At 41.9% G+C, this 24,162-nt stretch overlaps 1 protein-coding gene across 1 annotated transcript in view; it reads left to right on the top strand.

Annotated features, from left to right (window-relative positions):
* The first annotated feature begins 243 nt into the window (after positions 1-243).
* CD109 (CD109 molecule) overlaps positions 244-24,162 on the top strand; it is a 77,993-nt gene continuing 54,074 nt past the window's right edge. The window contains exons 1-5 of the mRNA XM_031610815.2: positions 244-778; positions 928-1,088; positions 18,095-18,123; positions 22,659-22,889; positions 23,038-23,163. Of these exons, the coding sequence (XP_031466675.1) occupies positions 708-778; positions 928-1,088; positions 18,095-18,123; positions 22,659-22,889; positions 23,038-23,163 (618 nt within the window). The 5' untranslated portion in view covers positions 244-707. The remainder of the gene's footprint in view (positions 779-927; positions 1,089-18,094; positions 18,124-22,658; positions 22,890-23,037; positions 23,164-24,162) is intronic.

Here is a 24,162-nt window from a genome sequence, read left to right as displayed (position 1 = left end):
ATTGCAGAGATGTATTCTGGAATCACCGGTGGTGTGAAGGTGTATGAAATCATATTTAAAAGACGTAAAAGGTGCTGCAGCTGTCTGGGATCCTGTGAGGGTGTGCAATGTTTATGTACGTGTGTTGTTTGCATCTGTTTTTCGTAAGAATAGAGCAGTGTGTGTGGGGGAGGGTTCCCTTCTGGGCTCCAGCTGTTCCTGCACAGCGCAGGACACACCAGCTTGGCACTTCTGACTTCAGGAACTTCACAGTGCATTGTGCGGGAAGGGAAGGGTTCAAATGAATCAAAGCATCGTTAGCTGTGCCTATCCCACACGGCTACAAGCAGCACTCAGGCTGCCAACGCTCCAAAAAGCGTCGGGTTAGGTCCACAAGAACACGCCGACATGACCTTATTTTGCGGGCACCGAGGCCAACCCGCCCAGAGCGTCGTTACCAATCGCTTCACGTTCAGGAGCTGCGGAGATCGCAGCCTCTGAGCCACCGCCGCCTCGCTCGGACGCGACCGGAGCTCGGCACATAGCGGCGGCCCTGCGGGCTGCCCTCAGCCGCCCGCCTGCCCCCGCCTCTCCCCCGTGCCGGCCTCGGGAACGCCCCGCAGGGCACTCGGGCGGCAGCCGTCGCGGCGTGACTCACGGCGGGGCCTCTCCTTCCCCGCCCGGGACGGCCCGGCGCAGCGCAGCGGACGCGTAGCGCGCAGAGAGCCATGGCGCGGAGCCGCGCCGCTGTTCGCCTTCTCCTCCTCCTCTTCCTCCTGTGCGGCTCCGCCGCGGCTGGGTACGTGGGGCCGGGATGGGCGGCGGGGCTGCCCGGGGAGCATCGCCCCCCACCCGAGGTCTGCGAGAGAACAGCTCGGAGCGCGTCCCGTTGGCTGAACGAGTGCCGCTGTCTGGGCTAACGCATCTCTCCTGCTCTCTCTTTTCCAGACCTACGTTCCTGGTGGTGGCTCCCTGGAATATCAGGCCCGGAGCCAGCGTCACCGTCGGGGTGGCCCTTCTGCCCGGCAGCCCCGCGCAGGTCGCCGTGCGGGGAGCGCTGCTCAGGGACAACCAGACCGTGCTCAGCAGGGAGCTGGTCTTCGAGAGAGGTAGGGGCCTTACACCTGCCTTCTCCCACGGTATTCTGTTTCTCTGACAGCGCCGCAGCTGCTGGAGACTACTGAAATACAAACCAATTGGGGGCTGCTATGTGTTGTGGCTCTGTAACCAGGCTGGGTAACGAGTGATTTTTTTACTCTCTGTAAACTCAGAAAGCAATCGGATGTCAGTGAGGTGTTATATGATGTGGCATCTTCAAGATGCCTGGAAGTGCTCAGGTCATTGTCATGGGGTCACCAAAGAAGAGATTTTTGTTGGTAGGCTTATATCAAAGGTGCAAAGTGTGAGGATAGCAAGCGTAGAACAAACGGTTGATAAAGTATCTATGCCTGGCAGCTGCAAATACCCTGAGAAAGGGAGGGCTTGACTTCTAAGAAAGTGAAGATCTTCATCATAGAATCACAGAATATCCAGATTTGGAATGGATCCGCAAGGATCACTGAATCCAACCCCTGGCTTCACACAGGGCCACCCAAAATTCAAACCCTATGTCTGAGAACACTGTCCAAATGCTCCTACAAAAACTCTAGCATCTCAGGGCCGTGCCTACTGCTCTGGGAGCCTGTTACATGCCTGCTGCCCTCTGAGAAAAAGAACCTTTTCCTGATCTCCAACCTGACCCACCCCAAGTGCTGCCACACAGAAGCTCAGCGTGTTTGTGGAAAGAGTCAAAAACTGAATGGTGGGACAGCTTGGGGACTGACTAAGTCAACTCTGAAGCAACCTGGTTTAATTTGTGTCTCTGAGGAATGATAGGGGACCTTGTGACATGTATGAGTATTTGGAGAATTGACATCCTGGTAAATGCTCCTGGTAAATGCCAGCTGTGAGCAGGAACATAGCAATGTGCTCCCTGAGAACTGCCCTCATGGGAAGGAAGATCAGCCAGCTTTCAGAGTGCCCTTTGAGTGTTATTTATATCACTTTATACTAACTCTGGCTTTTTGTTTGTCTAAAATAGAGTCACAGGCCAGCACAAGGCCCTAGAAAAATCTACCCTGCTGTAATGAATTTTCTCCTTGTTGCTAACTATCATTAATATGGACGACTTAATTGTAAACATCATACCTTTATTTCAAAGAGAGACTGCTTCTCTTTATAATCCATATAGAAAATAGGCTGTGAGTGTGACAGAGTGCTTTTGATTGGATCAAAGATGTCATGCCCACATGATGCAGAAAAATGTATCTTATCAGAACCCTTTTTGCCACTTCAACTTTTCTATAAAAACAAATGTTTTGTGGAGTTACGTACTCTCAGGTCTTAATTTGGCTTGGATGTTGTTTATCCATTCTAATTTTATGGTGGTGTCAGGTATGTCCTCCGGCATCCAATATAAAAGTATGCAGCTGAAACAATGTTCCCGTTGTGCTGTGTCTAATTAAAATAAATAAATAAATAAATAAAAATAAAAATTCCCAATTCAAACCAAATTTATACAACTAAACTGTTAGTCCTGGAATCTAATACTAATAGCTGTGATGTATGCTTGAGGCTATTACTTTAGGTGGACCAATTTGCTAGCACCTAGTCTGCATGGAAGTAAAACAGGCTGCCAGTCGTGTTTAATGTACTTAATTCATCATAGTATACTGTATCCTATACTTAGCTGTTGTTTAGTGAAAAGTACCATTCAAGTCTATTAGGCTTGACATAAAGGAGCAGTGAGTAAAGGAACAGTCAGACTGAGGAAAAAGAATGGTGTAGTGCATTACTTGAAGTGAAATTCCTACTAAGCATGACGTATATGTAAATACAAACAAACAAAAAAAAACAAACAACTCTGTGGCCATCCATTCTTTAAAGTGAAGTAATACAATTTTAGTCATTCTTTTTTCTCTGAGCAAATATGTAAGCCAAGAATAAGAAACTGCCTTATAACAGAGGCTGTGATGTTAGGGGTGTTTCCTCAGATGCTGCAGGAATAGAATTACTCAGAGGGAAAAGTTTGTCAGATGAAAACTTTAAAGCTTTACCTTGTTTTCTGGAGGATAAAATGTCTTTGAGGTAAGACACGTAGCAATGGTGCTGTAGCTGTGCTGGTCTGAGAATTTAGCTGAATCAAATCCTGTGGAGGTTTTATTAGGCCAGCTGCTGCAGCTGAAGAAAAAAATCCAAACATCTCCAGACGCACAAAATCTTCTTTAAATGACATCACCGGTGCATATATTAGTGGCCAGAAAATACTGCTTTATCTGTCATTTGTGCCCATTAGGTTACACAGTGGTGCTACTGTTCCTGCGGTGCACATGAGTTTGGTGTTACTCCCCCATGTCTGTGCTAAATAAGTATGAAGGAAGCAGGGTGTACCTGCGGTTGTTGACTGTGCTAGATACCTAAAAGCTGGGACTGATTCCCTGCCTTGGGCAGGGCACAACATTCATGTAGCCTAAGCTGGCAGCATTGTGCTCCGTGTGGTGTTAGCGAGAGTGGGAGGGTTATTGCCTTGAAATACTGATCTGAGAGAATCAATTTTATTTTGCTGAATTTAGGCAGACAAGCTCTCTGATTTGGTGTGCAAACATCTGTGCTGGTAGAACTGAGATGGTGCAGAGCTGCCGTTAGAGGCTAAGGCTGGAGGACAGGCTGTGCACAACTTTTTGTGAGTTTAATCTTGCAGACAGAGCTCAGCTGATTATGTAAAGGCAAGACGTTTTGTGTCCCTATCTGATAAAATGCATCTGCAGTTGCTTGAAGTTAAGGATGTGCTTTAGTCCTCTAGCAGGAGCTCAGCATGGTAACGTGCTTGTCTTTGGATTTTTTAGTCAACTCTATCTGTTGGATTAGAGGCACTGCTATTCTCTCTTCATATAACATAACTCCAGCTTTATATAAGAAATGGAGCACTTGCCCTCTAATGGTTGATTGAACATTCACTGGTTTAATGTTATTACAGGAAGTGGAGTTTTGATTTCTGAGTGATTTGTGGAAAACTGACCACTAGAGAAAGACTGTAGGAATGGATCTTGGTTCACATCTCTTGCCTGCTTTTCATGTAACAATGGGGATGGAAATTAGCAGTTGTAATATATTCAGAATATTACACAATCATGAATTATGTTCATTAACAAGTGGCAAGTTTATAAACGTTGGAGTGAGAGTGTGTGCGCACGTCCATTTAAACAAGCCCTGATGCTTTGAGCTTGGCTCAATGTAGCAGAATCCAGATGTATTGTAGCAAGGGAGATTGTTTGAAGGTCAGTGTTTTGGTACAGAAGTTACTCAGTTTAATTGTAATGAAAACAAACCCACTGAATGTCTGCAAGCAGTGTATTGCTGCTACAGATTAACTTTGTATGAGCAAATGCAACAAAAATTGTCAGTGTGTCACTAGGAGAGAATATGTTTCCATCATCTGCAGGAGGCTCAAGGAGAACACAAAAGCAGTAATTCAAGCTGATTCTGCGTACCATACCGAGCCTTGACACATTTTCTATGGAGTCGCAGTATCAGAAAGATCCTCACTGATTGAAAATGACTGCAGAAGAAAACAATGGCTTACATGCAGTCTGAGCTGTTGGGTTTTCTGGGTCAACAAATAAAAATGATGAGAATAACAGAAAAGCAAGTTAAATTTTATGCATGAATGGCTTGATTTTTCAGTGATTACCGAGAAGGGTGGTTCACACCATGCATATTAATCCTCTGATTGATCAATAAAGATATAGTTTGAATTGGCAAGTATTGTTGTCTTGCCAGGTTTGCTACTTAGATATTGCAGTGTTAGTTACACCTTAATTGAGAGAGCTTCTGAACACTCTGTTTTTTTTTTTTATTTGTGGAGAAATACTTTGGAAAATATAAATAGCAGAGAAGTTGAGAGAACTAATTAAAGAAAGGCTTTCATGTATAATGGAGTGGCATCATTTACATGACTTCATGAACAATTTTTATTCTCAAGAGTAAGATCTGGTTATAGCTGGTAATTAAGACACAATGCAATGCATTTAAGGCACGGTGAGTGAGAAGTACTTTTGAGAACTGAAGAATCTGGTTCAAAATACTTCAGGTTCCTTGTCATTTGCTTGTAAACGTTAATTACTTTGCACTGCTTTTCTGCATTTCTTCTAGTGTGCACTTAACATACTTGTTGGCAGAGGGAACTCTGAATTAGAACATGGTAAAAACTCAGCCAGGGTTTATGAAACATTACAGACTTTGTGAGAATGTCTGTCAGGTATAGACTTGCAGCAATCGTCCATATAGACAATGGAAAATCTGCTTTTACCAGGAGGCACGTTTTGCATACTTAATAATATGGTTCTGACCACGTTAGTATGTGAAACCGAAGAACACTAGGGAGTGTAAGTTGTAAAGTAACAGCTAAATGAGAATGAACAGCCTTGGTCCCTTTTGTTAACCTTGCCTCTGTGCCCTATTTCTGAATATTTATGGCTGATTCCTTGGTGTCTGCAACATATATCCTGAAAATATGAGACTGGAGTGTAAATCATTTTGCTAACAGTTTGCTGGGACAGCTCCTTTCTTCCTAACTATGTGTGAAAGCCTAAAAAGTGAAGCAGTAATAGAGCAGTAGCACCATGTTTTCATATGTGTAACCTCCAAATGTATGGGTAATTTGTTTTTCATGAAGAACAATTACACATAAGTTATCAATATTTGGCACGTACAGATAACTGATGCAAAACCAGATAAGGGAAGGTTTGGTGGAAGGAGATGATGGGGCTGAATCCAGAGGCAAGGGAACTAGCTAGCTGAGAAGAGGCAGACTTACAGACTTCTCTATTGTTGGAGCACATCTAATTAAAGAACACAAGTTTCTGTGGCTGTTGTTGAACCCATTTGACATTTCTTCTCGGAGAGAGTGGTGATGTGTTGGAGCAGGCTGCCCAGGGAGATAGAGTCACTGTCCTTAAAATTGTTCAAGAAATGTGGAGATGAGGCACTGAGGGACATGAACTAGTGGGCACGATGGTGATGAGCTGGCATTTGGACTTGATGACCTTAGAGGTCTTTTCCAACTGTAATGATTCTATGATTCATTCCAGTTTATTTATAACAGTCCTGTCAAGTAAACTGCAGAGAAATCGAAACATCAATCCCATCCAATAATTGAGCTTTATCTTATTGACTGTATGGTGTTTGAGGCTTGAGGGAGAGAATCCTTCTTTGTCTTAGAGTGTTTGCATGAGGCCATTCTGGTCACCACATCTTTCAATGCCATCTAGCTGTGTAGTGTGAGGCAAAATGAGCACGACAGGCTGCTTTGGAGGAGCTTGAAGCAGGGAAAGGGTGGAATAAAGGCAAGTCCTGCTTGACCAACCTGATCTCCTTCTATGATTGAATGACCCACGAGATGAATGAAGGAAAGGCTGTTAACGTAGTCTACCAAGACTTCAACAAAGACTTTGATGCTGTCATCTACAGTATTCTCCTGGGGAAGCTGGCAGCCTGTGGCTTGAACAGGTACACTCTTTGCTGGATAAAGAACTAACTGGAAGGCTGGGCTGAGAGAGTGGTGGTGAATGGAGTTAAATCCAGCTGGCAACTGGTCACCAGTGATGTTCCTTAGAGATTGGTGCTGGGTCTTGTCCTGTTCGATATATTTATTGATGACCTGAATAAGGGGATTGAGTGCACTGTCAGTAAGTTTGCAGATGACACCAAGTTGGGAGGAAGTGGTCATCGCCCTGAAGATAGGAACGCCTTACAGAGGGATCTGGACAGTCTGGGTCACTGGTCTGAGGCCAGTGGAATGAAGTTCAATCAAGTGCTGGGGGCCTGCACTTCGATCACAACAACCTCGTGCAAGGCTACAGGCTTGGGGCAGAGTGGCTGGGAGACAGCGTGGAACCAATGGACCTGGGTGTGTTGGTTAACATTCAGCTGAGCACAAGCCAGCAGTGAGCCCAGGTGGCCAAGCAGGTCAATGGCATCCTGATTTGTATCAGAAATACTACAACCAGTAGGAATAGAGAGGTGATCATACCCCTGCACTCAGCTCTGGTGAGGCTGCACCTCGAGTATTGTGTTCAGTTTTGGGCCCCTTACTACAAGGAAGACATCAAGGCCCTGGAGTGTGTCCAGAGATGGGCAATGAAGCTAGTGAGGGGTCTGGAGCACAGGTCTTGTGAGGAACAGCTGAGGGAACTGTGATTATTTAGTCTGGACAAAAGGAGGCTCAGGGAAGGCCTTATAGCTTTCTACAACTATCTGAAGGAAGGCTGTGGTGAGATGGGGGTTGGCCTCTTCTCTGGCATAACTAGCAATAGGAGGAGGGAATAGCCTCAAGTTTCACCGGGGGGGAGTTTCAGATTGGATATTAGGAAAAAATTCTTCTCCAAAAGAGCGATCAGGTGCTGGAATGGGTTGCCCAAGGATGTAGTTGAGACACTGTCCCTGCAGGTATTCAAGAAATTCAGATGTGGTATGAAGGGACATGGTTTAGAGAGGAAATATTGGTGGTAGGTGGATAGTTGGACTAGATGGTCTTGAAGGTCTTTTCCAACCTTGGTGATTCTATAATTTTATCACTTGTTCATAGCAGGATTGGTTGCAGGGGGTTGTATCTTACAGAGAAGTGAATGGCAACTTGTCTGCATGGGATTGCCCATTGCTTGTGTGAACGGAAGATCTTTGCATCTTTTAGGAGAGGGAGGAGAGAGGAAAGAAATGAAATAAAGGCTGTGAACTTTGGAAAGAAAGAAGAAATGCAGTAAACAGTGGAAACTGAGGAGAGAGGTGTTACCAGAAATAATAAGGAGGGAAACAATGGGAGAAATCTCTTGAGTGATTAATGTTGAAGCTGTAAGTGCACATTACTTAACACAGCAGAAGAGTAAGAAACAGAATCTTACACTCTTACTACTTATTAAAAAGAAAAAGAAAATAAGGGTGTGGAAATGGAAAATGAGATCAGATTACAAAGGTTGAACATAAAAGAGTAGCATGGGTATGAAGGGACAGAATTGGAAAGGCTAAACCATGGATAGGAAAGAATTTGCAGGGTAGGATTTAAATACTGTATTAGTAGCAGGAAGACTACCAAAGGGTGTGGCTTGCTAGAAGGGCCTTTTTCAGCGATGCTGAGAGGCAGATGAGTGCTCAGCCTTCATTGAAAGGATCAGCTATTATACAATTTATAACACAACTAGCTGCAGTGCCAAAGTGCCAAAGGAAGTAAGGCAACAAGAGGGGAACAGGTTGAAGAGTAAAGTAGGGATTTAGGTTGGATGAAATTATCTGCAGAATATTTAATGAATGGGTGGAAATTTAAAAACTGCTAGTGGATTTTTGAAAACATAAATGAGGAGAGGGAGGTTGGAAGATTAAAAAAGTGCAAGATTGAAAAGTCTGTCTATGGCTCTGCTTGCATGAAGATATGTTGATTTTTCAAGCTCTGAGCCTCACATTACATAGGCTGGCAGAGTACGCAAGGAAGGGTCATTGTGTGCTTGTGCTTTGCATTGCTCAGGTGTCTGTCCTTGGTCACTGCTGGTGACAGAACCACAGGGTTAAATAGACTTTTGGAATCTCTTTCACATTCTGGAAAACATGTAAGGAGACATTGGGGGAATTGGAGTGAATTGTCAAGGCAAGTTGTCTGATAGACCTGGTTACCTAATCCTCAGGAAGATAAAAGTTAGCTTCCAAGAGGAAGGGGTGGGAGCTGAGGGTGGGTCTCAAAATGGATCTGGAATGATTAGAAAGAAATCCAAGCTGAAGCACTGAGGAGTAGAGAAGTAGAAGTAGGAAACAGCTGGGAAATTCTCGAGTCTCCAATCATACACAGGTGGCTTCTTTTAATGACTCTTTATCTGCATTGGCACCATGCCCTGCTGTCTTTGGATACATGTTTGTGAAGGAAGAGATGAGAACTTGTGTGCAGAGGTTGAATAGCACATGGCAAGCAATACTGCTGGTCCATTTAGTTTCATTGGTTTCTCAATAAGTATCTGCATAGAAAACATTGTCAGAGTGACTGATATCTTATCCCCTACTTCTCCAGTTCCCTGGAGGAGCAGCTGGGAGGCCCAGGAGTTTATTTTGAGTGGTTGAGGGAATTGTATTGCCCTTACTTACTGATGAGGGAAGGCTCTGGTATTATTTTTATATATCTAAACAATTTTGTGGTCTCAGAAAAATTATGTGGATTTGTCATCACAGACTCTGAGTGCCTTCCAGAAAATGGGAGAAAACCATTGTAAAAACAAACCCTCTTCGTTCACTGCCTCTTAGAGGAAACTTAAATAGTACTCGAGTGTTTTATTTTCAGTGAAGGAGAGACTGAAATTTTACTCCAGCTGCAGCAATTAATGGCGTGGGGGTGGTAGTAATACCACCAAGCATCTAGTGTAGACAGGCTTAGCCACATTTTGTCCTGGTATGATTTCCCTGTGTTTTAAATCAGAATAAAAACTGCAGCTGCTCTAACTTGCAGTAATAGCGGCTTTGTGTTTATGATCCATTGCAATTTCCGTGAAGTAATGATGACCAGCAGTGCCTAGAAAGCAGGGATGCCCATGAGTTTGCATATGTGTCCAGTCACCAAGGGAAAAGTCAGTTAATTAAATTAATTTCACATTTTCCTGTGAAGAGGCTTAAGTTTGAGATTCTTTTGAATTGTGTGCATGGTTTTGAAGACTGGATCTGACATCAAGAAAGACTGCTTTGTAATATTCCAGACTACTCTTCCTAACAACTGTAGAGTTATAATTGCTGATAATTATGTTGTTTGGCTGTAGTAGGCAGCAATTATATCAGATGTGGAGCTTATATGACAAAAAACCTATGGAAGGTCTCAAGAAAAATTTGGAAAGAGCCTGCGCTCGAGTTTCAGTCTCTGGGCTGGTAGCTGCAGGGTGACTGTAAGAAGTTCTTTGGCTAAAGGGATGATTTAGTTTTAAAAATATGAAGCCATTCCCTTTTCCTTCCCAGCATGCAGTGTTTCAGATAAACCACAGAGGGTTTTGTGTACTGTGTTCTTGCTACTGGCCTCTCTCTGACCACTTGGCTGAAAGTGGTAATAATGTCATCTACAAAATTGGTTGTTGTACTTTAGAAGACTGAGCAGATAATTAAATATCTGAATGAGGCCCCAGCTCTAAAATGAAAGGAGAAATGCCTGTGTGTCTGCCTCTGAAAAACTGGTGAATAATGCTGTGGGGAGAGCAGAAAACCCGATGTTGGCTTGTGGAAGGGGCTAGTGGGTACAGTAGCACAAGGGCAGAGATGCCCAAAACCAGCAGTGGTCCATCTGTCTATCTATGAGATGGGGACACAGCGGTGTCCTCAGGAGTGGGTACAGGGCTGAACTGGTAAGTGGGAGAAACAGGGAGGAGATGGGCTTTAATCACAGACACATCTGTGCATGTTGCTTTCTTCTGTCCTCCAGAGCTGCAGTGCTCCATCTTGTCATGAGCTTCAGATGAGAAATTCTGGTCTCGTTCACATTGTTCCTTCTATTCTTTTCTGCTTTATCTGTAGGCAGAACTGATGTCCTGCCTCATTCCATTTATAATTTTTTAATGCTTTCAGCCTCTGCAATTGCAAAAAAGACTAAAAGGGAGCAGTAGAAATGGGCAATGGGGAGTAATGAGTGGCTGTGAAGGAAATGGCATGGGGTGCTCGCAAGCAGGATGCTTTGTGGAGCCTTTACTACAAGTTTCTTGTCTTTGTTGGGCTTTTGATGGCAGCCTGAGTGTGTATTTGTGTGCATATTTGATCACTGTATTATACCTCCAACTAACACCTGGCCCAAATTTAGCCATAGCTGAACAGTAGTTGGCTCACATGGTATATTTCAGGCTACTAGCATAACAAGGAAGTGCTAATTTAGGATAATAGGTGAGAAGTATATCACATTTAAAGAATTTAAACTCCACAGATTTGTAGGCCTTCTTTCATGAGTAAAAATTTTTTACTCTTTGGACAGTTTAGCTCTTGACATTTATACTTCCTTCTTTCTTTCTTTCTTTCTTTCTTTTTTTTTTTTTTGAAATCACAAAAATAGTGTATATTTTGGATAGGAAGGAAAAACTGGAAGGACATTGATGAGCAATGCTTTTCATTTCTCTGATATTAGACGTATTTTTTTGAAATAGACCAATCAGGTGAAAAAATTCCATTTGCCACTGTAAAGAAAATAATTTTTTGTAAGTATTTCCTAAATGTATGTGTGTGAACACTGCGGCCAGAAGAAAGCTATGACATCACTTCAGTGTGAAGTGATTCCAGCTATATTTTCACATTCTCTAATGGGACCAAGAAGAAATGAGGACATAGATAGGAAAGGTTAAGTGAGAAAGTCTGTTTGCAGCAGTGCCTGCTAAATAGGCTAGAACTTAGCATTAGGATCTGAATTTAAGTTAGCTGCTAACTGCTGTTGTGCTGATTTATGTTGGCATGAGTTCTGGTTAATCATGCCAAGTCATAAAGTCATTTTTCTGGAACCTCGATCCTTTTTTGGGAGTGGAAGCTGAAACAGGAGTATTTATGTCTATATAGATGTAGATGGGGCCTGGCTGTTTGGCAGAGGGAAGACTGGGAAGTCTGTGGGCATGCCCTGCAGGGCATGTAGACTTGGGCCACAGGCTTTGTGATACAAGGGAAAAGTCGTGTAATGCTGAAATTATTTGTGATGAACCACTGGAAACATATAAATAAATATATATATATATATATATAAAAAATATAAATTTTGAAAAATATTATTTTGAAGTAACATTTACATCTGGTCCTAGTGCTGTTGTTGTCAGCTTAATAACAGGTAGCATAACTTTTAGTTCTGTTGGAAGGGACCTTCAAATACCACTTCTGGGCTAACCAAAAATTACAGTGTATTGCTGAGGGCATTGCCCACATTCCTCTTGAGCGTTGATAGGCATGGAGCAGCAACCACCTCTCTAGGAAGCCTGTTTCAGTTTTTGACTAGCCTCATGGTAAAGAAATCTTTCCTAAAGTCTAGTCTGAACCTCTGGTGCAGCTCTGTGTTGTTCCCTTGCTTTCTAACTGTTTGCTTTGCTAAAAGGATAGACTGCTAAAAATGGTACAATAGCAATGTTCGTTTAAAAAGATGATTTCCCACTGCCATCTGTGCTGGTGACATTGCACTACCCTACTGCCTTTTCCTCCTCTTCTTCTGGATTGTCCTAAATACCAATGAGCCTGTAAGAAAGGAAATTGGAGAATATGAGTTTGTTTCCATGGTATTTCCATGTATTTCTTCAATGCAATGCTGTAGGGAAGTTCTGCAGGGGGGAGACAAATTCCCCTTGTTAGATGTAGCGAAGACTCATCTGATGTCATGTGTAAGTCACATGGAAGTGTTACACATTTTGTGCAGGTGAAGGTATCCAGCTGCATGGTGGCAGAGGATCCACAAGAGCTGTGCTGTGTGCTAGCTGCTGGACTCTGGCTAGCTACTTAAAAACATGAGGTTGCTGCACCATTAATTCATCAAGTGGATAGAAAAATATGGTGAATTTCAGCGATTCAGCATAACATAAAGGGAATATTTGGGCTGTTGCTCCTGACTGAGAGGGGCTTTGGCCACCTTTTGGTGCAGCTAAGTGGAGCTTCCAGGGCTCAGCTCAGAAACTCTGAGAACGTGGGAAAAGCATGCCTGACAGTGAGACAGACTTACTACAACACCAGAGATTTTCAGATCTGCCCAGTTGCTGCTCAGTTCCCATCAAAATAATTACATAAACCAGGAGATTACCTAATGCCCCAGTGCCTCTTCTATAAATTTTCACTGTCTGGGAACAAGATGACACTCTGGACTTGATCAAGGAAGCCAGGCAGCTCTCTAACAGAATTTTTGGGAGGGGAATGCTTTCTGAGTCACACAACTGAGAAGTCTCTTCGGCTTAAATCTCCCTCCTCCCTAGCTGCTTCCCATCTGCAGCACAGCTGTACCTGGCTCAGACCTGCTATTAGGCCTTCCAGGTTTGGGAACATGTGAAACCCAGTATTTCTAGCACCATCCTGTCTTCCCTGCTGCTAGCAGTGCCTGTGACTGATGTGGAAGCAGTTACCAGAACCATATTTGCTCAGGTAATATACTATGAATTGATGTGTTGAAAATAGCTTGTGGAAACCACCTCTGTCTGTAACTGGGCTTTTACTCCGGTTATCATAGTTGTACCTGAAACAGCATTTTCTGTAGCTTAGCATTCTTTAATTTTACTTCCTAGATGTGAGAAAAGTTGTTGTGTTGCTTCTGACTCTGCAACATCATCATACCTCGCTCTGTTTGAGCTCCAGCATATGGAAAACAGGTTTAATAATAAGGCTTAGTTGAACTATGGGAGTATGGGAAATACTTTGACACATCTGTGTTCTGCATGATACTCATTAACAAGTGATGGTGCCAGCAGGCACTGTTCTGATTAGAGAGCTGTGAAGTGCCTGCAGTGCATGTGTGTGTGTATTTGTACGGGTAAAGATGGAAGTAGAAACCCAGAGGAATGGACTATGGTATGATTCTCTATGAATATAACTTCTGTTCTTGGTGCTTCACTGCATACTGAAGCCACTGCTATAGCCAGTGCTATATTTAGCTATGTTGGATAGATTAAAGCTAGCAATACTTAACTGTGTGCACATCTACTCGCATACATGTAAGTAAAGCTGTTCTTCTGTTAATAACTGATTTTCAGTAGTAACAAAGGTGGTTTTTTTTTCTGATGACATGATGTCATAGGTTGTGGTTGTACAAAACTAAGTTTTTGCACAGCCTTATTCACACATTACCATGCAGAAGAATGGGAATTAGAGGAGCATTACTTCTCTAATGTTACTTTCAGTACTTCTACTTTCAGTATACAATTGAGAAAAATTTCAGGAGGTAGCTTTATACCATCTCTGTTGTTGCTAGTTTATTCTGCATCCAACCTCCTTTACCAGTGACATACAGTCCCTTAATTTTTTTTCCCAGTTAACAGTAACAGTCTTTTGTGAGTTAGAAAGACATAGGTTTCTTCTAGCTGAAATGATGTCTCTTCTTAATAGGATTATTTGGGCACGGAGTTCTTTGGGTAGATGCTGTAAATAAAGTCAAGTAGAATACCTTTGCACCAGGTACTCTGCAGTACTGTGTAATTTCTTTCCAGGAGCCTCATGTGCCAGGCAAGCTTAGCTGTTCCTTGGTCTCTATGACACTATGCAGTGGGAGTGCCTGCTCTGCTTGTGTGTTTTGCCTGGGTCTCGTGGCTGTAAAAACCTGGAAGGTCAGTGAGCTTGCTGAGAGTCAAGGATTGCCTGGGCTGCTTCTCAAGTGAAGAGGATGGAGGAATGGCAGGAAAAACTGTGGCTTCAACAATAGCATAAACATGTTGAAAGAACTGTGCTGTTCAAGGCCAGATGCTACCCATCCTTATTAAACCATTGAATACCAGAATGAAGTAATTAAATGTGCTGCTCACAAGCACCACTAGCAGGATGTGAGTCACTTGATTTAACCCAAGTTATAATTTGAATAGGTGGTACATGCTGAATGGGAGTTTTCCTTCAGCACACTGACAGCAGCAGGGACATACTGCTTTCTATCCATCTAGTCTGCCTTCTACTTACCGCTGTCAAAGGAAAAAATTGTTTTAAATCAATGTTTACTGGAGTTCAGATGTCAAATAAATGTTTTGTTTTAGAATGCAATGAAGTTCTGGATCAAGAGGGTCATTAAATTTTCCCACCTGTAAGAAGGCTAGTCTTGATGTTCTGGGGAAGAAAAGGCCCTTAGAAGTCAATAGCAAATTTGCCATGGTGACTTTCCGAATTGCAGCATGTATTGCAAGAGACAGATAAGTGCAAATCCTGCATCTGGGTCAGGGCTATCTCAAGCACAGGTACAATTGGGTGGAGAATGGCTTGAAAGCAGCCCTGAGGAGAAGGATTTTGATGGTTGATGAAAGATTCAGGTGGTTGATGAAAGGCTGCACTTGCAGCTCAGAAGGCCAACTATATCCTGCATCCTTGCATCAAGAGAAGAGTGACCAGCAGGTTGAGGGACTTGATTCTGCCCCTCTACTCTGTTCTTGTGAGACCCCTGGAGTACTGCATTCAGTTCTGGAGCCCCAACACAACAAGGACATAGAGCTGTTGGAGCAGGTCCAGCGGAGGGCCATGAAGGTGGTCAGAAGGCTGGAGCATCTCTCCTGCAAGGAGAGGCTGAGAGATTGAGGGCTGTTCAGCCTGGAGAAGAGAAGACTCCGGGGAGACCTTATAGCAGCCTTTCAGTACCTGAAAGAGGGCCTACAGGAAGGGTGGGTGGGGACTTCTTATAAGGGCATGTAGTGACAGAACGAGTGGAAATGGTTTTAAACTGGAAGAGGGTAGATATTAGGAAGAAATTCTTTACTGTGGGGGTGGTGAGACACTGGAACAGGTTGCCCAGAGAGGTTGTGAATGCTTCCTCTCTGGAAGGCCAGGCTGGATGGGGCTTTGAGCAACCTGGTCTAGAGGGAGGTGTCCCTGCCTAGAGTAGGGGAATTGGAACTAGATGATCTTAAATGTCCTAAACCATTTTATAATTCTATGATTCTATGATAATGCAATACTCACAGTGGATTTTTCTTTTTTAATTATCTCAGAGGTAATGTTCAGCTGTCTATAGAAGACAACTCTGCCAGGGCAGCAATTCTTTGTAGAATGTATGTAACCCATATGCTGGGTAAATAGTTGAGTGAAAAACAGATGTGAACCCATATCATCCTAGGAATTATAAAAAGATGTAACTGAGTGGAAATTACAAAATGATTCTGTTGATACACGTGAAAAGTGAACCCTGCAGTGGTTGTACTACTCATTTAAATTATATGGTACCAATAAGAAAATTATTAAAATACATTTTTTTGCCATTAAAACTGTCAAGTATGTCTGAATGCTAATAGCTATAGGTTTTATTAACAAGAATATGGCAACTCTTTTCCAACCTCTGTTAAAAAAAAATATCTGTGAAACCAAGAAAAAATTGGCTAGCAATGCTGAGATAAGAGAGGTGATGGCACTGAAAGGCAGCACCATTAAAGTCAGCTTTAATGGCTTTGAAAACTTTGTCCGGCTGCAGAATTAATAGAAAATAGTAACTCAGGGGGAATAGAAGACTGAGTAAAGATGTTTCAGGGTATGTGAATGCAGAGGAAAGAGTGGAGAACACAGAGGTCTGCTCCCACCAAATGGAGAAGTAACATTTCTGCAGTACTGCTCTGGTCTTTGTACTTTTACAGCCCTGGAAAAGGTATCACATCTTCCATCAGCCACATAATAAGAAAGGAGTGGGGTTGGATGTATGTGGATGAGAGTCAGTGCCCAGTGAGGAAGCAGAATTAGTTTGTCATAGAGGCACAGCTTAGATGGTCATGTTGCTGACTTTGTTTCATGTTTGTCCCCATGGCAGTAGAAGCACCAAGCCAGAGGGAAGGACTAGGATTAAGGAATTTTTTGCCAGTTGCCTTTCTTTTCTTTTTCTTTATTTTTTTTCATTCCTTTCATAAAAGTTGTTTTGATGAAAATTACTACAAAAAGTAGTCAACATACTTAGCTGCAGAAGAGGTTAATGCAAAATATCCTGGGTTTCTCTTAAATGTGAAGGAGGTGCAGAGTCAGCTTTTTTTCAGAAACAGAAGAATGCTTTGGTCCAGGAACAAATGTACCTGAGAGGGGATTTGTTTTCAAGGAGACCAATGCCAAACCTTATCCTTCTTGTTCAGGTAGGTCCCAGCTGGGAGTCTGTTGGCATCTTGGAAGCCATTATTCTAGTGGAGCATTGCATTTCAATTTCTCTGGGCTGTACTGTTGTCGAGTTCTTCTAGCAGATTTGAGACTGCTGTGACTGTTAGGGAGTTGCTAAATCTAGCATCCTGGCAAGGCAGAGGCTGATGTGGGTCCATGCCCCAGTCCCAACCAGTAGCAAGGCCAAATATGTGTTTCCAGTAGGCACACAGACACAAAGGTATACGTATGTGCTACATACATCCACACAGATAGTTATACAGGTTAGTTATAGTTATACAGGCATGCTCACACAAGCAGCACCTTCATCTCACCTCTGGTTGATCAGGATGAAAGTTTGGTTGACAGGAGAAAAAAAAAAGTATGTATATGTATATATCATTCACACATACCCACAGTTTGGGTCCCTGCCATAGTTGGGCTTAGACAATCTGCCCAGTAGTCAGCACTGAATATTGATCTTCCATGTATCTGAGCATGCAAGCCTCATTCTAGCTGTTGATTCACAGACCTCCATGCACACATAAGCATGCATGCATGCACCCACTGTGGATCCCACCAGTAAGGTGGCCATGGAGACCGTCTGTTCAGTAGGTGGTCCAGCATCCGTAGAATGGATGAGGAAATGGCATGTCTGGGGAGGGGTAGCTGGGGGTAGGGACAGGTTCTGCACCAGAGGGTGGTGGGCATGGAACAGGCTGCCCAAGGTAGTGGGCATGGCACCAAGCTGTTGGTGTCCAAGCAGCATTTGGACAACATTCTCAGACATAAGGTTTGAATTTTGGGTGATGCTATGTGGAGCTGGGAGTTGGATGCAGTGATCCCTCTGGGTCCCTTCCAACTTGGGACATTCTGTGATTCCCTGATAATCCCAGGATGCTCTTCCCCTGTGTCTCATGATGAGTCCCACTCCCCTGACAGTGACCCCCCCGTAGATTCCTGATGGAGCTGAAGGAAATACAAGTATGGCATATCAATATTTACCAGTGCAGCAGTCACATCAGGCTATTTCTCAGTTTCATTTCCAGGCAGTGTTTGGCAGCAACCAGCTGGCTGAACAGCATGTGCACGTGGGCCAGCTGGTTGCACCCTGTGCATGAGGTCTGCGAGGGCTGTCCATGTACACTGAGTGCAGGATGAGCCACAGGAAGGGGGGTCAAGTGTCCAGTGCCCAGTGGGTATTTTGGGCAGTGTGGGAATGGGGAGGAGAGCTGATCTGCAAATTAACCTGGTTATGTTGATGTTCAATTTTTATAAAGTTTGTTTGTGATGCTGTTTTCTTTCTTTTTTTTTTATTATTCAGATTCCTTTGGGACTCTTGTTCTTCCAGTAGTAAGTATTTATTTCCTTTCCTTTGAAGAAAATATTGACTGCGTGAGATTTTTCAGCAGTTATTGTTGATGAGATGTATGAATGTATTTGCTGACGGTTAAGCTAAGAATTTTCACATCAAGTGCTCCACAGTTTATTGCAAGTAACTACGGAATTTGTGAGCTGACTTCCAACATCATCACAAGCTATCATAAAGACTGAGCCCAGAACTTTGCTTTATGATTTTTTTTTTTTTTTTTACTAGCTGCTACCCCTATTTCTACACCCCTATTTAATTCTGAAGGTTTACTTGAGCTGAAATAATTGTGCAAAGTAATAACCGAATCAAAGAATTGCAGGTGTTGGAAGGGACTGCTAGAGCTCATTGAGTCTAACCCCCCTGCTAGTCTAACCTGACTGCTAAGTCAGGTTCCCCCCAGTAGCTTGCACAGGTAGGTGTTCAGATGGATCTTAAGCATTCTCCTCCGAAGGAGAATCCACGACCTCTCTGTGCAGTCCCTTCCAGTGCTCTGTCACTCTCAATGTAAAGAAGTTCTTCTGCATATTTTTGTGGAACTTTCTATGTTTCAGTTTTTGGCCACTGTTCCTTGTCCTATTACTATGCACCACTGAAAAGAGTCTGGTCTCATCCAGTTGTCTTGGGCATTTTAGATATTTATAAACACTGATCAGATCCTCTCTCACTCTTCTCTTCTCCAAGCTGAACAGACCCAGGTCTCCCAACCTTTCCTTGAACAGGAGATACTCCAGACTCTTTATCATCTTTGTTGTTCTAATAACAGAAAAATATTAAATTAAAATAAAAGCATCGCTCTTATTTATACATAGTTTTCTTGATGATTTGTAAATGTGCATTCAGTGGAGGTACATAGTAAACTAACCAGTCAACAAAAACGCATGATACGTAATGCAAAAGTGCATAATTGTTTACTAAGTAGGCATGAATTTATAATCTTGTATGCTTATCTTGAAACTTTGATCTAAAGAATTAGGTATTTGTGTCAGGAAAAAAGCTTTTTACCAAACTCTTTTGTGTGTGTGTGTGTGTGTGTGTGTGTGTGTGTGTGTGTGTGTGTGTGTTTGAACATCTGTAAGCCTGAATATCCCTAAAAGCAGTAGGTTTAGGTTTTGATCTTAGGTTAAATGTATATCTTATGAAATACTCGGGAAATATTTCATAAATGGATAATCAGTAATTATGAGCAGTTCAACATTGTAAAGAATTCTAGGTTAAAATGTATCTATAAAAAACATAAATTAGAAAACATTAACAATTCAATATTAAAAAAAAAACAAACCCAAACCACAAAACCCCAAACAAGTTAGATTAGCAAGTTCTTTAATATAATTTGCCCAGTCTAAGAGCATCCTTATGTCTTACTAGGCTTCTACAAAATCAAATTCCATAATCACTTCAATAGTACTAAGAGTCTATTTTTTTTTCTAGAATATTTCAAGCATACAATAAACAAAATAGGGGACCCTCTATCCAGCTCAATCTAAATTTGCTAGCCTGCCTTACCACTGCTCGAATGAAACAGTGCCTTCTTTGAGCACCCTTTACACATTTCTTGAAGATTCAGGGTGTGTTGTAGGGATGGGAGGGGAGTGGTTGGGCACTGTTAGAATGTAACCTGTCAGGTTAGGAGAACTGACTCATATTTTTAATGGTGAGATTTTTGTTGTTCATGTAGCTATGGTAGACTTCTGTATTGCCCAAAGTATACTTGGCTGGTAGCACAAAATGGGTAATAGTTTCAGTTGTCATGTTTTCCAGAGGAGACAAGAGCTTCCTTGTCTGAGGTGCTCGTGAGGGTGGCTGATGTGGTTAGGGGAAGGGCTTGAAATGGTCATTTTCTCTCTTGTGTTAGGGGTTCCAAAACAAGGATAGTAATACCATATAGCTGGGGAGTGTATCAATTAAGATAAAATGTATTTTACAGTAAGTTTCTGCTAGGTACTGTTTTAAAAATGCATAGCTCATACATGGGTTGAGAAATATCCTTTGGAGATGGAATTGATGGGGCTGAGGCAAACGGCTACCATTATTTTAGCAGTGAACTTCCAGAAACGTTGTGTTAATTCAGTTGCCATTGGCATGGCTACATGCAACAAAATTTGGGTTACTTTACACCTCAGATGTCCCAGTATGCTGCAGTACAATGCAAACTTCTGTTGTCTTTGGATTTTACATCCACAAAGGTACAATAGGCAGCTTTGTCACCACGTTATGATATAAAAAGTATCAAGACATTAAAAATCAGGGCAAAATCCCATGTAGCTTTATTCATGATAGAAAAGGGCTACAGAAAAAGGAGGTCTATAAACAATGACTGCAGACTTTTAAAGAAATGTTTTAAAATAACGTTGTAAGAGCACTATTCATAGCTACAGTGAGGAAAAAGCAAGCCTATTTTACACCTAATTTGACATTGAAAGTTTGTAATGTTTTTGGGAGTTCTTGCAGAAAATTCTGTCTGCCTCTTAGGGAATAAAGCATATTAAATAAGCGATAGTATTCTTAAATGAATTAATTGTGAGTTTATATTTGACAGATGTAGTAACTAAGGCTGTTCCTCCTGTCTAATATATTCCAGAATACTTGGCGAGAAAGTTTGAGTGTTGAAATATGTGAATCATATGTTCTTGGCAGTGTGTATACAGTGACCTGCAGTTGAAGGAAATGCAGAGTCAATTTCAGTCTAGTGTTTTGCACCTAGAATTTGGTTATATAAGTCCAGCTTTTAAAGGGTACTGTTTCTCCTGTGTCGTCATATGCCTGTTTGTGGGTGGAAAAAGAGAGCCTATTTATTTTTCCTCTCAATGGTTTTTCCTTTCAACTTGTTTTTCAAAACAAACTCAACAGAGAGGGATGAAACTGTAGTTAATTCCTGTTTATAGGTAAATACATGGAGAAGGAAATATATTTGCTAGAGATATTTGCATTTGTGGTATTTGTCATTGTCGTATTTTTCCTCATTTTGGAAAAAAAAACATTATTTCACTGTATGTTCTTAAAATGAGTTTTGACAGCAAGGCAGCATTTCATTATAGAGCCTGGTAGGATACTTTTGAAGTGCTGTGCCTGGTGAGTTAACAGATGTAATTTTCATTACCAGTGCGAGAAGAGAGCTTAATTTCCATATGTTATCCTGAAAAATGTTAGCCTGTCTGTTTTAGTTGTCTTAACTTCAGAGGCTGTACTCCAGATTTGCTGTTCTAACTACAAACAGAAGCATGTGACTCCTAAGCTTTTTAGCAGCACTACTTGCTGGAACCAGCTGCATGCTTTGATAAACCCTTTCCATCTTCAAAGAGAGAGTTCTAAGCAGATGGCAGGACAGAAGTTTGCATCTGGGCTGGAATGTACCTAGGTCATTCCTTGTCTGTGCAGGCTCTGCTCAAGGTGACATTTCCATGTCCTGCGGCAGATCTGCTTAGAGCCTTTAGAACTTCTGTAGCTGACGTTGCTCCACCTAAGTGCAGGAAGTGAACTGGTGTATCTAAATTGTGAGCTCCAGATTTCTTCTACTCACTGGAGGGAGACACCTGTGTGTGGTTATTCTTGTCTTATGTGGTCCAGCTTTCCTAGCTTGCACTGTCTGCCCGTGTTTGCTGCCAGCACTGAAGGAGCTTTCAGTGTCTGTCCTTAACAAGGCATCTCAGCTAACTGTATAAAGTCTCTCTACATTTGTTCTTCATACTTTGGGAAGAATATTTATCTTACTGGTTGAACTATAGTACTTACTGTAATTATGAGTCATTAAAAGCACTGAAATGAGAAAAAAATTAGTCAGTTTCCATTGAAAAGCAGTATTTAGCTTCTCAGGAGACTTCCATTCTGCATTTAATTTTTCTACCATTAAAGGCGTGGAGCTGAACCTTATAAAAAGATATACAAGGTTTTCCTTCTCTCCTGCTCATCTTGCCTATATGTATCTTCTTCAGCTCTTGTATTTCTGGAAAATAAATTGCTAAAAAATGACAAAGTCTGAAAAAAAAAAAAAAAAAGCCCCAAAACTCAAATGCAAGAAATTTCTCAATAACTGTAAAAAGAAAAGAGAGCAGAATGTGACTGTCCATTAATGGTGTATGAATACATACCTACTTATGTTATTGAAAATCTGATTACTAGCAAAAATCACAAGTATTTTGGAAGATTGCCTCTGAGAATACATTTCTATGTAATTGTTAAAGTGACTGAGTCTTGAAGTCCTATTTCTCTTTCTAAGTGTTTATGTAAGTTGACAGGGCAGAGACCTTAATGGCAAGTGTTTTATGGAATAATTTTCACACAGAGGGTGGAGACACACTGGAACAGGTTGCCCAAGGAGGTTGTGGATGCCCCATCCCTGGAGGCATTCAAGGCCAGGCTGGATGTGGCTCTGGGCAGCCTGGTCTGGTGGTTGGCGACCCTGCCCATGGCAGGAGGGTTGAAACTAGATGGTCATTATAGTCCTTTTCAACCCATGCCATTCTATAATTCTTCAGTTGTATCTTGGATAATTAACAGTGATGCACTGTTCTCTTTTCAGTTGCCATTGGAAAGTGCTTCTGGGACTTATGAATTACTGGTGGAAGGCCATGCTGATGGCCAGCGCGTCTTCTCTAACCGTACCAGCTTGATATACACGGCAAAGAGTATCTCTGTATTCATTCAGACTGATAAATCTACATACAAACCAGGACAGGATGTCATGTTTCGGATTGTCACGGTCTATCCTGATCTCAAACCTTACAAAGCTTCTCTAAATATATATATACGGGTAAGTATCCACAGGAACCTAGTTATACATTGGAATTTTTCATATATTCCAACTTTACATGCTAAACACAGGTGATATATATTGATGCCTAAATCTTGCTAGCAAAGCCACTTGCATTTAACATGGACCCTGACTTTTTTTTTCCTAGGACCCTCGGAAGAAGTTGATTCAGCAGTGGTTGCTGGAGGAGGGTGATTTAGGTGTAGTTTCAAAAAAATTTCAGTTATCAAAGGACCCTCCACTAGGAGACTGGTCCATAGACGTGGAAGTGAATGTGAGTATTAGCAGTGTCAGCTGACACTGAAATTTCATTTCTTCTGATAGATGTCCTGATAGATGTGAATAAAATAGTGTTTGCTTTGCTAAAGTAAAGCCAGAAATAAATATGGATCATGAGAAGAAATCTTTCTTTCATGTCAGACCCCTCAAACTGATGCAAAGCTCACAAGTTTTTCAGTAGTGAATGGTTTTGTAAATAAATACATTAAGAAAAAAATATATTAAAGAAAAAAATAGAAGCAAGCATGCTTATTTTATCCTAAGGACTGGATTTTGATTCTAAAATGTGTTATCTGAAAGTGTGTTGAAGAAAGAGCATGTGGAATACTATTTTTTTTTAAAGTGAAACAACCTTACCTTTATTTTGAAAGCTAATACATAGAAATTCACTGTTCTCTGGTGTGCAGCCAGTCACTATCTCAAGGGTGTGGCATCCAATACTGTCATTTATAAATGCTTGTTTAGTCTTAGTGGTGTTTCAGCATTTCACAGTGACTCAATTGTTACTGAGGAAAAAGTAACTATGCAAAATAGAAATGATGAATACTGAAGCAGAACTATTTCATAACAAAGCTGGTAGAATTTATTTGGCATGTTGCTTTGGTAACACTCCTATCAGTCCAAATCCTTTAAGATTCTCATACGCTTGTAGATGCATTGTCGAAATAGCTGGAGGTTTAGTTGTTCAAGACTGTGTGTGTCAAGTTCGTTCAGTCTGCTCTACATCCCCGTAGTATGGGAACTGCATTTCCGAGTTGGCTTGCAACAACTGCTCAGAGACATTTAGCAAGTGCAAACAGAACTGTGCAATGTTTCCTAATAACATGAGGCAGAAGAAGAAAACCTCATTTAGTTATGTATAACTTCAGAATGATATTTGCCAGTAGGAGTTATATCTTCATAGATTTTCTAAGATAGAGGAGGTGTTCAACTGATGATCAAGACTGGGTTTTTCAAACATATTTTCATGTAGGTGTGGGTTCATTGCTATTGT

The sequence above is a fragment of the Phasianus colchicus genome, chromosome 2 (assembly GCF_987193195.1).
Source record: "Phasianus colchicus chromosome 2, bPhaCol1.hap1.1, whole genome shotgun sequence".
NCBI lineage: Eukaryota > Metazoa > Chordata > Aves > Galliformes > Phasianidae > Phasianus > Phasianus colchicus.
Note: the sequence above shows the minus strand (reverse complement) of the source record. Positions and strands in the feature narration are given on the sequence as shown.